Here is a 14,027-nt window from a genome sequence, read left to right on the forward strand (position 1 = left end):
TGCTTCTAATATCTAAAAGGCAGCTTGAAAATCCGATTTTTTTAGCTGCTCTTTATGCACTGGCAGTTGTTAGAAGGAAAATTAGAGAATATAATTAATGTAATTAATTCCTAAATGCTGGATTAGGGGGGGTCTGATCACAGGGTGCTTTAAAAATGCTGATCCTGACAAGATCCCTATAGGAGTCAGGGAATTCCAGGGTGATTTGGGTGGGAAGGGACCTTAAATCCCATCCAGCCCCATGGGCAGGGAGACTTTTCACCATCCCAGGGTGCCCCAAATCCATCCAGCCTGGCCTGGGACACTTCAGGGATGGAACAACCTGTGAAAGACCCTCACAGGGGGGAATTTCTTCCCAATATTCCTGATTTTTACTCTTAAAGTTTTTACTTTTGCTCTTTAAATTTACTCTTCTGAGTTACACGGAAAGGAGAAGTGGTGAGAGCAGAGCTTGGCCAGACCCTCCCATTTCCGTGGGGGTTTTTTAGGTGGTTTGTTGTTTTTTTGTTTTTTTTTTTTTTTTTTGCTGGGGTTGGGTGCTGGGGGTGGCTGTGGCTTGTCCAAAATCCAAGAGTTCAGCTGGGCTGAGAGGAAATTTATTAAATTCCAATTTGAGCAGGGAATGGCATTTCTTGGGGGTCTCACCGGGGTGACAATGCAAATAACTGGCTGAAAATAAATTGATTTATTTGTGGGGGAACAGCACTGTTGGAGCTCCAGTTTTTGGGGGAAAAGCAGGAAATTTTGAGGTTTTTTTGGGGAAGATGTGTGCACTGAGGCAGGTGGGCTCTGCCTTTGAGGGGGTGATGATTTTGGGGTGGGGAGGGTCTGCCCTGGCAGAGCTGAGCCCCCCGAGCTGTTCTGAGTGTCCTGACCCAAAATTTCTCCCCCTGGCCCTGTGGGATTTGCCCATCCCCAGGCTTAGGGTCCTGTTCTCGTGCTCTCCCTGCCAGGGAAGTGGGATAATAATGGGAAATTCCTGACATTCCAAGGAGTCTGCGCAACCTCGGGTTCTCACCCCCCTCTCCTCTGGGGGCTCCCTTTGATGCCGCTGCTGCTTTAACCCTTCCCAGCCCAGCACTGAGCACAGAAACTGCCCCCCCAAAATCCTTTCTTCTCCCCATTTTCCTTGTCTGAAAGCAAAGGGAGCAGCTGGAAGTTGCTGGAGGATTTTCCAGTGGCTTGGGATGTGGGGGAAAAAAAGAGAAAATTCCAGGCTTGGATTTGGGGTTGGCTCTTTCTCAGCTGCTCCCAGGAGTATCCTGGGACAGCAGAAACTCCAGGAGAGCTGTGCCTGGCTGGGGACATCGCAGGAGGAGCTCAGCCTTCCCAAATTTCCTGGATTTGGGGGGAAAAGGTCCTCTGATCCAGGAGAAGGGGGTGGAAAAGCAACGTTTATCCTGGCAGGGAAGAGGCTGCTTTTCCAAACAGGGTCCTCTCTGTTCGAGCCCGTGGCCCCCTGCCAAATTCCTGAGTTTCTTTCTTCTGGGAGAGCAGGAGGAAGAGGGCTGGGCTTCCTCCAGTCCTGCCGTTCCCCCAGCCAGAAATCCAGCAGAAATCTTTGGGAATGGCTGGGTGGCAGATGGGATGGTCCCCACCCCCCTCCCTGTCCCCTCCCTGTCCCCAGCTGGGCACTGGCAGGGACTGGTGGCTCACTGGAAGTGACATTCAGGGCTGGGCTGGGCTCTTGGCCTGAGCACTTGGAGCTAAAAGTTGGGAGAAGGGAAAATCCAGGGAAGTCTGAGACTTCCCAGATGAAAAGTGGGGAAAAGTTGGATACAGGAGACAGGCAAGGCTGGAGTTCCAGCTCCAGCTGCTCCCAAACACACATTTTTTAGAGATTTTATATTAAATATATATTTTATCAATATATAAAAATATTTTGTATCTTTATTATATATATATTACATATATTTTATATTTTTTTTTAAATATTAAACTTGCTGTGCTGAAGCTGAGGGATCGGGGATTGGGGTTGTTCCCCTGCTGGATCACAGGGATCTGCTGTTCCTGGGGCTGGGATTGGGATCAGAGGGATCTGCTGCTATTCCTGGATTAGGGATTGGGGTTGTTCCCTGCTGGATCACAGGGATCTGCTGCTGTTCCTGGATCTGGGATTGGGCTTGTTTCTGTGCTGGATCAGTGGGATCTGCTGTTCCTGCTCCTGGATTTGGGATTGGGATTCCTTCCCTGCTGGATCAGAGGGATTTGCTGCTCCTGGATCTGGGATTGGGCTTGTTTCCCTGCTGGATCCCAGGGATGTGCTGCTGCTTCTGGATTTGGGATTGGGGTTGTTCCCTGCTGGATCACAGGGATCTGCTCTTCCTGCCCCTGGATTTGGGATTGGGGTTGTTTCTGTGCTGGATCAGGTGTTCCTGGATTTGGGATTGGGGTTGTTCCCTGCTGGATCACAGGGATCTGCTGTTCCACCTCCTGGATTTGGGATTGGGGTTGTTCCCCTGCTGGAAATTGGGGGTGAGATTGGGGATATGGGATGGATCCTGCTGCACCCAGAGCTGGTGAGCAAATCCCCGTTCCCATTGCTGGCCCCAAACCAGCCCTGGCATTGGCCTGGCCGTGGGATTGGCCTCTCCTGGTGCCAGCCAGGACACTGGGACAAATCCTGGGGAAATCCTGTCCTCCACAGAGGTGCTGGGCTCTGTGGGAGCAGCTGGCCCAGCCACCCTGGGAGGATCCCAGCCCTCCCCTGTGCCCATTCCCGCTGGGATCTCTGCAGCCTGGGGCTGATTTTGGTGCTGACAAAGGCTCAGTTTATTTTTTAAGCTCGTCCCCAGCCCTTTGAAAGGCAGGATGTGACCTCGGAGCCTCCTGGCAGAGCACAGCCAATTGCTTCCTTTGTTTAACTCTCCTCTGCTGAATCCTCCCCAAATCGTTCCCAAATCCCTGAGCCAGCTGGGGGGTGGCTGTCACCCCTGGGAGCTGCAGGGACAAGGGAGTGTTTGCATCCAGGGCTGCTCCTGGATGCCAAAATCTGCTTTAAAGCCTCAATATAAGCAACACTCAGAGCTCCCGAGGTTTTTCCAAACACTCACATCATCCATGGGGGTTTTTTTTGGGATCAGACTCGGGGTTGGGGATGCAGGGTCTGCTCCTAGGGCTCCCAAATCCCATCATGCTCAGAGGGATGAACTTCCATCCCCTGGGAATTGCTGGGCTCAGCCCTCTCCTTCTTCCAGAGGGATGAACTTCCATCCCCTGGGAATTATCAGGAGGTATGAACTTCCATCCCCTGGGAATTGCTGGGCTCCTGAAGCAGGAGGGATGAATTTTCATCCCCCAGGAACTGCCAGGCTCAGCCTCTTCCTTCTCCCAGAGGGATGAATTTCCATCCCCTGGGAATCTCCGGGCTCATGGGGATGAATTTCCATCCCCTGGGAATCTCCATGCTCAGGGGGGGTGAATTTCCATCCCCTGGGAATCTCCATGCTCAGGGGGATGAATTTCCATCCCCGGGAATTGCCGGGCTCAGCCTCAGCCCGCCCCTAATGCCGGCGCCAGACGGGAGCTGAGCCCGGGGAGATTCCTCTGACCTGATTTAGCAGCGCCACAAAAGCTGCCTGCTCTGGGCTGCTGGCAGTGGGAGACGGGGTTTTGTGGAATTTTGGGGGTTTTTTTGGGGTTTTTTTGGGGGTTTTGAGGGTGGAAAGGGGTCCCTCCTGCTGTGGGATGCTGCCTCTGAGGTTGTGTTTGGGGTCCCTGCCATGCCCTGCGCTGTTCTCTGTGGAATGCTGGAATATCCTGAGTTTAAGGGACCCCCAAGGGTCATGAGGCTGACCCCAGACAGCCCCACAATCCCAGCCTGTTTCAGGGTGTTGTCCAAACATTCCTGGAGCTCACAGGGATCATCCATCCAACCCCAGGCCCTGCACAGACACCCCAAAATCCCCCCCTTGTCCCCGAGAGCGTTGTCCAAACCCTCCTGGAGCTCTGGCAGCCTCAGGGCCATGCCCATTCCCTGGGCAGCTGGGAACCTTTCCCAAAATCCAGCTTGAACCTCCCAGGCACAGCTCCAGCCCTTCCCTTGTCCTGTCCCTGTCCCAGAGATCAAAGCTGCCTCTCCACTCCTCTTGTGAGGAGCTGCAGCCCCTGAGGAGTCTCCCCTGACTTTTCCAGCTGCATCCAGAGGTGGCTTTTCCTTAGGTTTCCACCTGGGCTCCTGGTGAGCTCAGGGAGGGTTTTCCTGCTCCATCCCCTGCAGGGAGCAGCTCCTCCATCCCTGTGTGTGCCTGGGATCCATGGGACAGCAATTCCAGCAGGGAATCGTGTGCAGACTGCAGGCAGGGAGATGAGGGATGGGAGGGATGGATGGAGGGATGGATAAAGGGATGGAGGGATGCCAGCAGTGAGGAGACACCCCAAGGTTCCCCACCCAGTCCCCCCTGGCCGTCTGTTGCTGTCCTAGCAGACAGATCCCTGCTGCCTGCTTCCTCAGGGCTGAGCAAAAGCTGCCTCAAATCCTTGTGAGATTTCCTCAAAATCCAAAGGAAACCTAATCCCAGCTTCATCCCTGGCTGTCTGCTGCTCCCCCAGGCTGGGCTGGAGCAGGACACAGCTCTGCATTCACTCCAGCCTGGCTGCTTGTTGTTGTTTTCCAGGTTGTTTTTAATTCCCTCCTCCTCCTCCCGCGGTTTTCCCGTTCTCCTGAGCTGCACAGGGATGGATTTCTGCCTTTCCCAGCCCTCCTGGCCAGCGTGCCTGCTGGGGCCTGGTCTCCTCCCTGTTATCAGTGCCCGGGGCAGGATGCAGTTGCCATGGCAATGGGAGATCCCGGCTGGAAGGGCGGAGATGGATCAGGGATGGTGGGGCCAGCAGGAGCAGGGGGGGTCATTGTTCCCCTGGATTTGTCACTGGTGAGGCCACCCCCCAATTTAGGAGGGGCTGGAGCATGTCCAGAGGAGGCAACGAGGCTGGTGAGGGGTCTGGAGCACAAACCCTGTGAGCAACACCTGAGGGAGCTGGGGGTGCTCAGCCTGGAGAAAAGGAGACTCAGGGCTGCCCCCCTCACTCTCACAGCTCCTGAAAGGTGCCTGGGCTCAGCTGGGGCTGGGCTCTGTCTCCAGGATCTGACACAACCAGAGCACACAGCCTGGAGCTGCACCAAGGGAAATTTAGGTTGGATATCAGGGAAAAGGTTTTTTCCAGAAAGGTGATAAAGTTCTGGAATGTTCTGCCCGGGGAGGTGGTAGGGTCACCATCCCTGGGGGTGTTTAACAAAGCCTGGATGTGGCTCTGGGTGCCAGGGTTTATTGAGGTGTTGGGGCTGGGTTGGACTCGATGATCTTGGAGGTCTCTTCCAGCCTGGTCATTCTGTTCTGTTCTTTGTGCTCACACCATTCCCACGAGGTCATTTCCTCTGGAGGGCTCAGCAGTGACACCAGGACAAGAGGACACAGCCTCCAGCTGTGCCAGGGGGAGTTTAGGCTGGGCATGAGGAAAAAATCCTTCACAGAAAGAGAGAGTGGGCACTGGAATGTGCTGCCAGGGAGGTGGGCACTGCCCTGAGGTGTTTAAACAAGGCTGGGTTGGCTCTGGGTGCCAGGGTTGAGGTGTTGGGGCTGGGTTGGGCTCGATGATCTTGGAGGTTTCTTCCAGCCCTGTAATTTTGTTATTCTGTGAATTCTGTGGATGCTCTGGGCTCTGGCTGAGCTGCTCTGGTTCCAGAGGAGCCTCTGCCCTTGGCTGGGCCGTGTCCCCGTCCGTGCCTTTCTTGGGGGATACTGGGGTGCTCACATTGGGAATATCAGTAAAAAACACTGCTGAGCCACAGGGAGAACCCTCAGGGTTTGTAAAAAACCCGGGCAGAGGTGCTGGGAATCACCTCACAGGGCTGGGAATGCTCTGGGATTCCCAGGGGGAATTCATGATCTGGGATCTTCCAGAATTCCAGGAAGGGTTTGGGCTGGCACTCCTCACAGGGCTGGGAATGCTCTGGGATTCCCAGGGGGAATTCATGATCTGGGATCTTCCAGATCTGCTCCAGGTCAGGTTTCCTCCCAGGGCTTTTCCTGGGAATCCTGGGGCATGGAGGGCTCTGCCAGGCTGGGAATGCTCCTCTTGCTCCAGGCAGAGCTGTGGGACCAGCATGCAGGGCCTGGGGGTGAAGCTCCATAGCTGGGACCAGCTCTGGCTCCTTGGGAGTGGGACAAAACCCCTGGAATGGTCACAACACCTGGGTGTGGCCCTTGGGGACGCAGGTTTGGGGGGACACAGGTTTGGGCTCGATGATCCTGGAGGGCTTTTCCAGCCTGAAAGACTCCACAGTTCCATGGTGGGAGTTGCTCTGCTGTGCCTGAACACCTGGGCAGGTGGGGACAGGGGACTGTGGCATTAACAGGGGCAGGGGACAGTGACATTAACCCTTTCCTTCCCTCTGCAGACACTACCCCAAGCAATCCTTCACCATGGTGGCAGACACGCCCGAGAACCTGCGCCTAAAGCAGCAGAGTGAGCTCCAGAGCCAGGTGAGCCCTGAAAATTCCCAAAATTCCCATGGGAAAAGCCCACCCTGACCTTTCTCTGTTGTGTTTCTGTCTCTGAGGGTTCTGTGTTTTGGGATTTCTCTGGGTGCCCCTCAAATTCCCAAATTCCCCATGGGGAAAACCCACCCTGACCTTTCCCTGTTCTGTTTCTGTCTCTGAGGGTTCCATGGTTTGGGATTTCTCTGCGTTCCCTCTCCAGAGGGGCCCTTCCAGCCCTGACAATTCCATGATTTTCTGTGTGCCCCCCAAATTCCCATGGAAAAGCTCATCCTGACCTTCCCCATTGCATTTTTGTCTCTGAGGGTTCTGTGTTTTGGGAGTTCCCTCCGTGTCTGACTTCTGCAGGTTCCTGAATTAATGCTGGGCAGGATTTCCAGAGGGGCCCTTCCAGCCCTGAAAATTCCATTGTTTTCTGTGTGCTCCCCAAATTCCCATGGGGAAAACCCACACTGACCTTTCCCATTGCATTTCTGTCTCTGAGGGTTCCATGGTTTGGGATTTCTCTGGGTGCCTCTCAAATTCCCAAATTTCCCATGGGAAAAGCCCACCCTGACCTTTCCCATTGCATTTCTGTCTCTGAGGGTTCCATGGTTTGGGATTTCTCTGCATTCCCTCTCCAGAGGGGCCCTTCCAGCCTTGGAATTGGCAACTCCAAGTCAATTGGAATTCCATGATTGACAATTCCATGATTCTCTGGCTGCTTCCCAAACCCCTCCCTCCTAAGTCCTACTGCAATACACCTTTCATAATTCTACTTCTCCAAAGTATCTATAGTCTTATTTTAAAAAACCTCCTTTAAAACTTACTTCTAATTTCATTCCTCTCTCAACAATATCCATCCTATTCCATAACATTCCCAAGTCAACATTTCTTATCTCAAATAAGAAATAAGCTTATCTCAAATAAGCTACAAACTTTGTAAACCTTCTGTCAAACTTCACAAATTTCCTACAAATCCATTTCCAAACCCCTTCCATGAGTTCCTGGTTTTTCTGGGAAGGGCAGAGCCTGTGGGACAGGCTGCTGGCCAGGCTTTGTCCCCTGCAGGTGGCCCTGGCTCAGCCATTCCCTGCTGGGTGTGGGCCCAGGGATTGTCCCTGTGGTGATCCCGGATTTCCTTCTGCCCCAGAACTCTGGGAAAAGGGATGGGAGCTTCAGTTTTGTAGGAAAACTGCTGGAAGTGCAGGAATGGGTGTGGAGGGAGATGTGACCCTGCCTGGGGAAGGGGCTGGAGCACCAGGAGAGGCTGAGGGAGATGGGGAAGGGGCTCAGCCTCTGGAAAAGGAGGATCAGGGAGGGTCCTTCCCAAAATCCCTAAAAATCCCTGGAAGGAGCCAGGTGGGGGTCAGGCTTTTCCCCAAATTGTCAGGGTGAGAGGAAATAGCCTCACCTTGTTCCAGGGAAGGTTTGGGGTGGAAATCAGGGAAAAGCCATTCACTGGAAGGGTTGTCAGGCATTGCAAGGGGCAGTGCTGGGGTCACCATCCCTGGGAATGTCCCAAATCCAGACTGGGGACGTGGGTTAATGGTGAACTGGGGCATGCTTGGACTCTGAGCTCACAGAGCTTTTCCAGCTGTGACAATTCCACGTTTCCCTGGGCTCTGGCTGTGCTGGAGCCTCCCCTGAGCCGTGCTGTGAGCTTTGATGTCAGCCCTGCTCACGAGCCGAGCTCACTGTGCTGGAAAAAATCCCATCCAGAGGCAACCCTGTCTGCCAGGAGAGCTCCATGGGCAGCTGCCCTGCCATTCCTGCTCCCAATTCCCTTTTTTCCTTGGAAAAGGGGCCCTAGGACAGCCCAGGGTGCTGGCAGCAAGGCCTGCTGCCTCTCCTGGGCAGGGATTTTCCCTGCTGGTTTCTGGGATTTTTCCCTTGCTATTTTCTGGGATTTTTTCCCTGCACTTTCCTGGGATTTTTTCCCTGCTGTTTTCTGGGAATTTTTTTCCCTGCTGTCTTCTGGGATTTCCCCTGCTGTTTTTTGGGATTTTTTTCCCTGCTGTTTTCTGAGATTCTCCCTGCTGTTTCCTGGGATTTTTTCCCCTGCTGTTTCCTGGGATTTTTTCCCCTGCTGTTTTCTGGGATTTCCCCTGCTGTTTTTCGGGATTTTTTTCTCTACTGTTTTCTGGATTTTTTTCCCTGCTGTTTTCTGAGATTCTCCCTGCTGTTTCCTGGGATTTTTTCCCCTGCTGTTTTCTGGGATTTCCCCTGCTGTTTTTCGGGATTTTTTTCTCTACTGTTTTCTGGATTTTTTTCCCTGCTGTTTTCTGAGATTCTCCCTGCTGTTTCCAGTCATTTTTTTTGGGACTGGGATCAGATCCCTGCCTGCTGTGCTCTGAAGGATGCTGTGACCTTCTTCCTTCTCTTCCCATTAGCCTGAGAGTGTCAGGAGCTGAATCCTTGGGAATTCCTCCGGGAGGATGGGGGAGCCTCACCTGCAGGACCAGGGCCACCATGGGGTCCCCAAAGCTCAGCTTTTGTCCCCAAAGCTCAGCTTTTCCCCCAGCCCTGGCTCAGGCTCCGAGCTGAGCCCAGCCTGGGGCTGGATTTGTGTGCACGCAGCGATGACAGGGACGGGGGGTGACAGGGACAAGGGGACACCGTGGCTTTTCCATGGCAACCACGGAGCTGCTGCTGCAGCTCTGGGGTCTCCAGGCTCTCCCTGGGTTGTTGTTGATGGAAGCAGAGCCAGGGGAGGGGGTTGAGCTCTGCCTGGGCTCTCCTGAGCCTGGGGGGGACTCGCAGCCCCTCACGCTGGGTGGGGCACGGCCCTGAAGGGGGGGGGGGCTCTTGTTCCATGGGTTGGTGACCACAGCTCAGCCCCTGTGCCATGTGCCCTGTGCCAGCTGTGCCCAGCTCCTGGGGCCTGCCAGGCTCGGGGACACTGGGGTGACAGGGATGGGACACTGGGCACCTGCAGGGATGGGGTGGGGTGGGCATGACAGGGATGGGGTGACAGGGATGGGGTGGGGGTGACAGGGATGGGGTGCTGGGATGGGGTGGGGGTGACAGGGATGGGGTGGGGGTGACAGGGATGGGGTGCTGGGATGGAGCTGGGGTGGCTCAGGAGTGGAAGAGCCTCCTGCAGGGCAGGGCCAGGGGCTCCTCAGGGTCACATTCCCAGCAGGATGAGCTGCAGAGGGGATTCTGTGGGTGCTGGGCAGGGAACAGCTCTGGGTGGGAGGGGAGAGACCCTGCAGAGGGGCTGGGAGGGGTGGGATACAGGAAGGGTGGGATACAGGAGGTTTGGGATGCAGCAGGAGTGGGATATCAGAAATTTGGGATGTAGGAGGAGTGGGATATCAGAGGTTTGGGATGTAGGAGGTTTGGGATAATGAATGGAGGGATATCAGAGGTTTGGGAGCCAGGAGGGAGGGGATGCAGGAGGTTTGGGATGTAGGAGGTTTGGAATAACAAATGGGGGGATATCAGAGGTTTGGGATATCAGAGCTTATGGGGTAGGGTGACAAGGACGAGGAGCTGGGTGGGGGTGACAGGGATGGGGCGCTCACCACCCACAGGGATGGGATGACAATAATGGGACAGTGTGCTGGGCACCTGCAGGGATGGGATCCTGGGCACCTGCAAGGGGGGATTGAACAGGATGGGGTGACGAGGACAATGAGCTGCAGGGATGGGTGCCAGGGACAGGGGGGTGGCAGGGCCAGGCCACAGCAGTTCCCTGTCACTCCTCCGTCCCCTCTATTTGTGTCCCCAGGAGGCGCCTCCCGTTCCGCTCACGGGAAGCTGCTGGATAATGATGTCCTGTCAGGCCAAAAGTGTCCCCAAAGTGCCACCCTGGTGCCCACAGGCTGCTTCTCCCAGCCCACGTGTGGCAGGGAAATTGCAGGTTCCCATCCTGGGGCTCCTTTTCTGAGCTTTTCCTGGGGGGAGTTTGGGCACAGCCCTTCCTGCCCCAGGGTCCCATGTGGGGGTGGCAGTGCCACTCCTGTCCTGCTGTGCCAGCCCCTCTGGAAGCACTGTCACCTCGGTGCTGGTGGCAAAAAGGGGAGGATTTGATGCGTGAAGGGTTTTTAGTGTTTGATGTGTGAAGGGTTTTTTGAAGGGTTTTTTTTTTTTCTGGCTCCCTTTGATAACTCATGGATGCACTCGGAGTCATGGCATGGAGGGAGCAGCTCCCCACAGGAAAATTAATTGTGGGGTTCATTAATTTGTTAAATTATTCTCATCATCATCATGGGGATGCTGCCAGGTGGTTTTTTAGGGCTGAATTCTTGTGTCCTGAACATCAGCAGGGTGAAAAACCAAAGGAGATGGAGCAGGGTGGGATTTAGGAGGGTAAAACCACAGGATTTATCAGAGGATCTGCCCTCCCTTGGGATTGGCTTCTTCCTCAGTGATTCCTTGTTTTTCCTGCCTGGAATTCTCAGGGATGTTGAGGGAGGCTCAGGGATGTTTAGAGATGTTAAGGGAGGCTCAGAGATGTTTAGGAATGTTCAGGGAGCCTCAGGGATGCTCAGGAATGTTCCAGGAATGCTCAGGAATTCACTGGGGATGTTCAGGAATGCACTGGGAGGCTCAAGAATGAACAGGGATGCTCAGGGATCTGCAGAGATTCACTGGGGATATTGAGGGATGCTCAGGAATGTTCAGGGATGCTCAAGGAGGCTCAGGAATATTCAGGGATGCACTGGGAGGCTCAGGGATGCTCAGGAATGTTCAGGGATGCACGGGGATGTGCAGAGATTCTCTGGAGATGCTCAGAGATGCACTGGGAGGCTCAGGGATGAACAGGGATGAGCAGAGATTCACTGGGGATGCTCAGGGGTGCACTGGGATGTTCAGGGATGTTCAGGGATGCTCTGGGAGGCTCAGAGAGGTGCTGGGATTCACTGGGGATGCTCAAGGAAGCTCAGGAATGTTGAGGGATGCTCAGGGATGTGCAGGGATGCATGGGGATGCTCAAGGATGGACAGGGTTGCTCAGGGATGCATTGAGAGGCTCAGGAATGGTCAGGGATGCACTGGTTTGCTCAGGGATGCATTGGGAGGCTCAGGGATGTTGAGGGATGCTCAGAGATGTTGAGGGATGCACTGGGATGCTGAAGGATGCACTGGGTTGCTCAGGGATGCATTGGGATGCTCAGGAGTGCTCAGGGATGCACTGGGTTGCTCAGGGATGCACTGGGAGGCTCAGGGATGTTGAGGGATGCTCAGGGATGCATTGGGAGGCTCAGGAGTGCTCAGGGATGCCCTGGGATGCTCAAGGATGGACAGGGTTGCTCAGGGATGTTGAGGGATGCTTTGGGAGGCTCAGGGATGCATTGGGAGGCTCAGGAATGCTCAGGAGTGCTCAGGGATGCTCAGGAGTGCTCAGGGATGCTCAAGGATGCTCAGGGGTGCCCCTGGGCGAGGCAGGAGCCCTGGCAGGAGCTGCAGCCCTGGGTGTCAGCCTGGGGCTGTGCCCTGTCCCTGCTCTCCCCCCTGCTCAAACCCCTTCGCTTTCCTGCCGCCCCCAGATCCGCTACAAGGAGGAGTTCGAGAAGAACAAAGGGAAGGGTTTCAGCGTGGTGGCCGACACCCCGGAGCTGCAGAGGATCAAGAAGACTCAGGATCAGATCAGCAACGTGAGTGGCCTCTCGTCCCCGCTGTGACACCGCTGTGACACCGCTGTGACACCGCTGTGACCTGCAGGGGCAGCGGGGAGGGCGCAGCTGCTGCAAACAGCCCCGGGGTCAGCGGTTCCTGCAGCCCCGGCACGAATCTGCCTCTGTGAGGAGGAGAGGAAGGAGCGGTTCAGTGATCAGAGTCCGATTTTATCGGGGGGTATAAATGGGTATAGTAATTAGGCATTAATAGTGATTTTTAGGGAGATTTCATAGCAATTTTAGGGAGATTTCATAGTAATTTTAGGGAGACTATTCATTATTTAATAGTAATTTTAGGGAGACTTAATAGTAATTTTAGGGAGATTTCATAGTAATTTTAGGGAGACTATTCATTATTTAATAGTAATTTTAGGGAGACTATTCATTATTTAATAGTAATTTTAGGGAGACTTTACTCTAAAGTCTCCATAAAATTACTATGAAATTTCTCTAAAATTACTATTATTTTAGGGAAATTTCATAGTAATTTTAGGGAGACTATTCATTACTTCATAGCAATTTTAGGGAGATTTCATAGCAATTTTAGGGAGATTTCATAGTAATTTTAGGGAGACTATTCATTATTTAATAGTAATTTTAGGGAGACTTAATAGTAATTTTAGGGAGATTTCATAGTAATTTTAGGGAGAGTATTCATTATTTCATAGTAATTTTAGGGAGATTTCATAGTAATTTTAGGGAGATTTCATAGTAATTTTAGGGAGAATATTCATTATTTAATAGTAATTTTAAGGAGATTTCATAGTAATTTTAGGGAGAGTATTCATTATTTCATAGTAATTTTAGGGAGATTTCATAGTAATTCCAGGGAAATTTCATAGTAGTTCTAGGGACACTATTCATTATTTAATAGTCATTTTAGGGAGACTATTCACTACTTAATAGTAATTTTAGGGACACTACTAATTACTTAATAATAATTTTAGGGAGACCATTAATTACTTATTAGTCATTTTAGGGAGACTAGTAATGTTTACTACAGTGATTAGGTTAAAATCACACACACAAACTGATGCATGTAACAACATCTCTTGCTTGCAGGGCTTAATGAGGTTTCCTGGTAAACCTGTCTGATTTAATATTCCTGCAAGCCGGGTCTGATTTGCAAAGCTCCATTTGCTTTTGCCAAGGGTATCAAAATGATCAAATCTCTTACAGGGATGCTCAGGGATAGACAGGAATGCTCAGGGAGGCTCTGGGATGGACAGGAATGCTCTGAGGTGCTCAGGGATGTTCAGGAATGCTCAAGGATGGACAGGGACGTTCAGGAATGCTCAGGGAAGCTCTGGGATAGACAGGGAGGCTCAGGGATACTCAGGGATGGGTAGGGATAGACAGGGATGGTCAGGAATGCTCTGAGGTGCTCAGGGATGGACAGGAATGCTCAGGGAGGCTCTGGGATGTTCAGGAAGGCTCTGGGATGTTCAGGGAGGCTCAGGGATGGACTGGGAGGCTCAGGGATGGGTAGGGATAGACAGGGATGGACAGGGATGCTCTGGGGTGCTCAGGGATGGACAGGGGAGGCTCAGGAATGCTCAGGGAGATGGTCCCAGGAGAAGGGAAGGGGTTTGCAATGCAGGGAGATGGTGCCCATGGCAGGAGCTCACACAAAAACCCAGTGGGATTTTTATTCCCCCTTTTTCTGCTCCCATTTGTGCATCCCCAGGGTGTGATGGGTTCACCAAACCCCAGGCAGGGAGTGGGATCCAAGCTGGAAGATTCTCCCTGGGGCAGCTCTGAGCCGGCAGCTTCACCGGGGCTGGGTTTGGGGACATGAAATGACAGCACAGAGCTGCCCTGGGCCCAGCCCCGGTGGCCCTGCCCTGCCCCTCACCCTCTGCCAGCGTTTCCAGCAGCTTCCCGTGCCTGGCTGCCAGCCCGGGTGGCCGTGACCCACTTAGGGA

At 53.3% G+C, this 14,027-nt stretch overlaps 1 protein-coding gene across 1 annotated transcript in view; it reads left to right on the forward strand.

The window, feature by feature from the left end:
• LASP1 (LIM and SH3 protein 1) overlaps positions 1-14,027 on the forward strand; it is a 28,667-nt gene that overhangs the window by 8,821 nt on the left and 5,819 nt on the right. Inside the window, exons 3-4 of the mRNA XM_066566804.1 lie at positions 6,398-6,482; positions 11,974-12,081. Coding sequence (XP_066422901.1) covers positions 6,398-6,482; positions 11,974-12,081 — 193 coding nt within the window. The remainder of the gene's footprint in view (positions 1-6,397; positions 6,483-11,973; positions 12,082-14,027) is intronic.

This window comes from Molothrus aeneus, chromosome 28 (assembly GCF_037042795.1).
Source record: "Molothrus aeneus isolate 106 chromosome 28, BPBGC_Maene_1.0, whole genome shotgun sequence".
NCBI lineage: Eukaryota > Metazoa > Chordata > Aves > Passeriformes > Icteridae > Molothrus > Molothrus aeneus.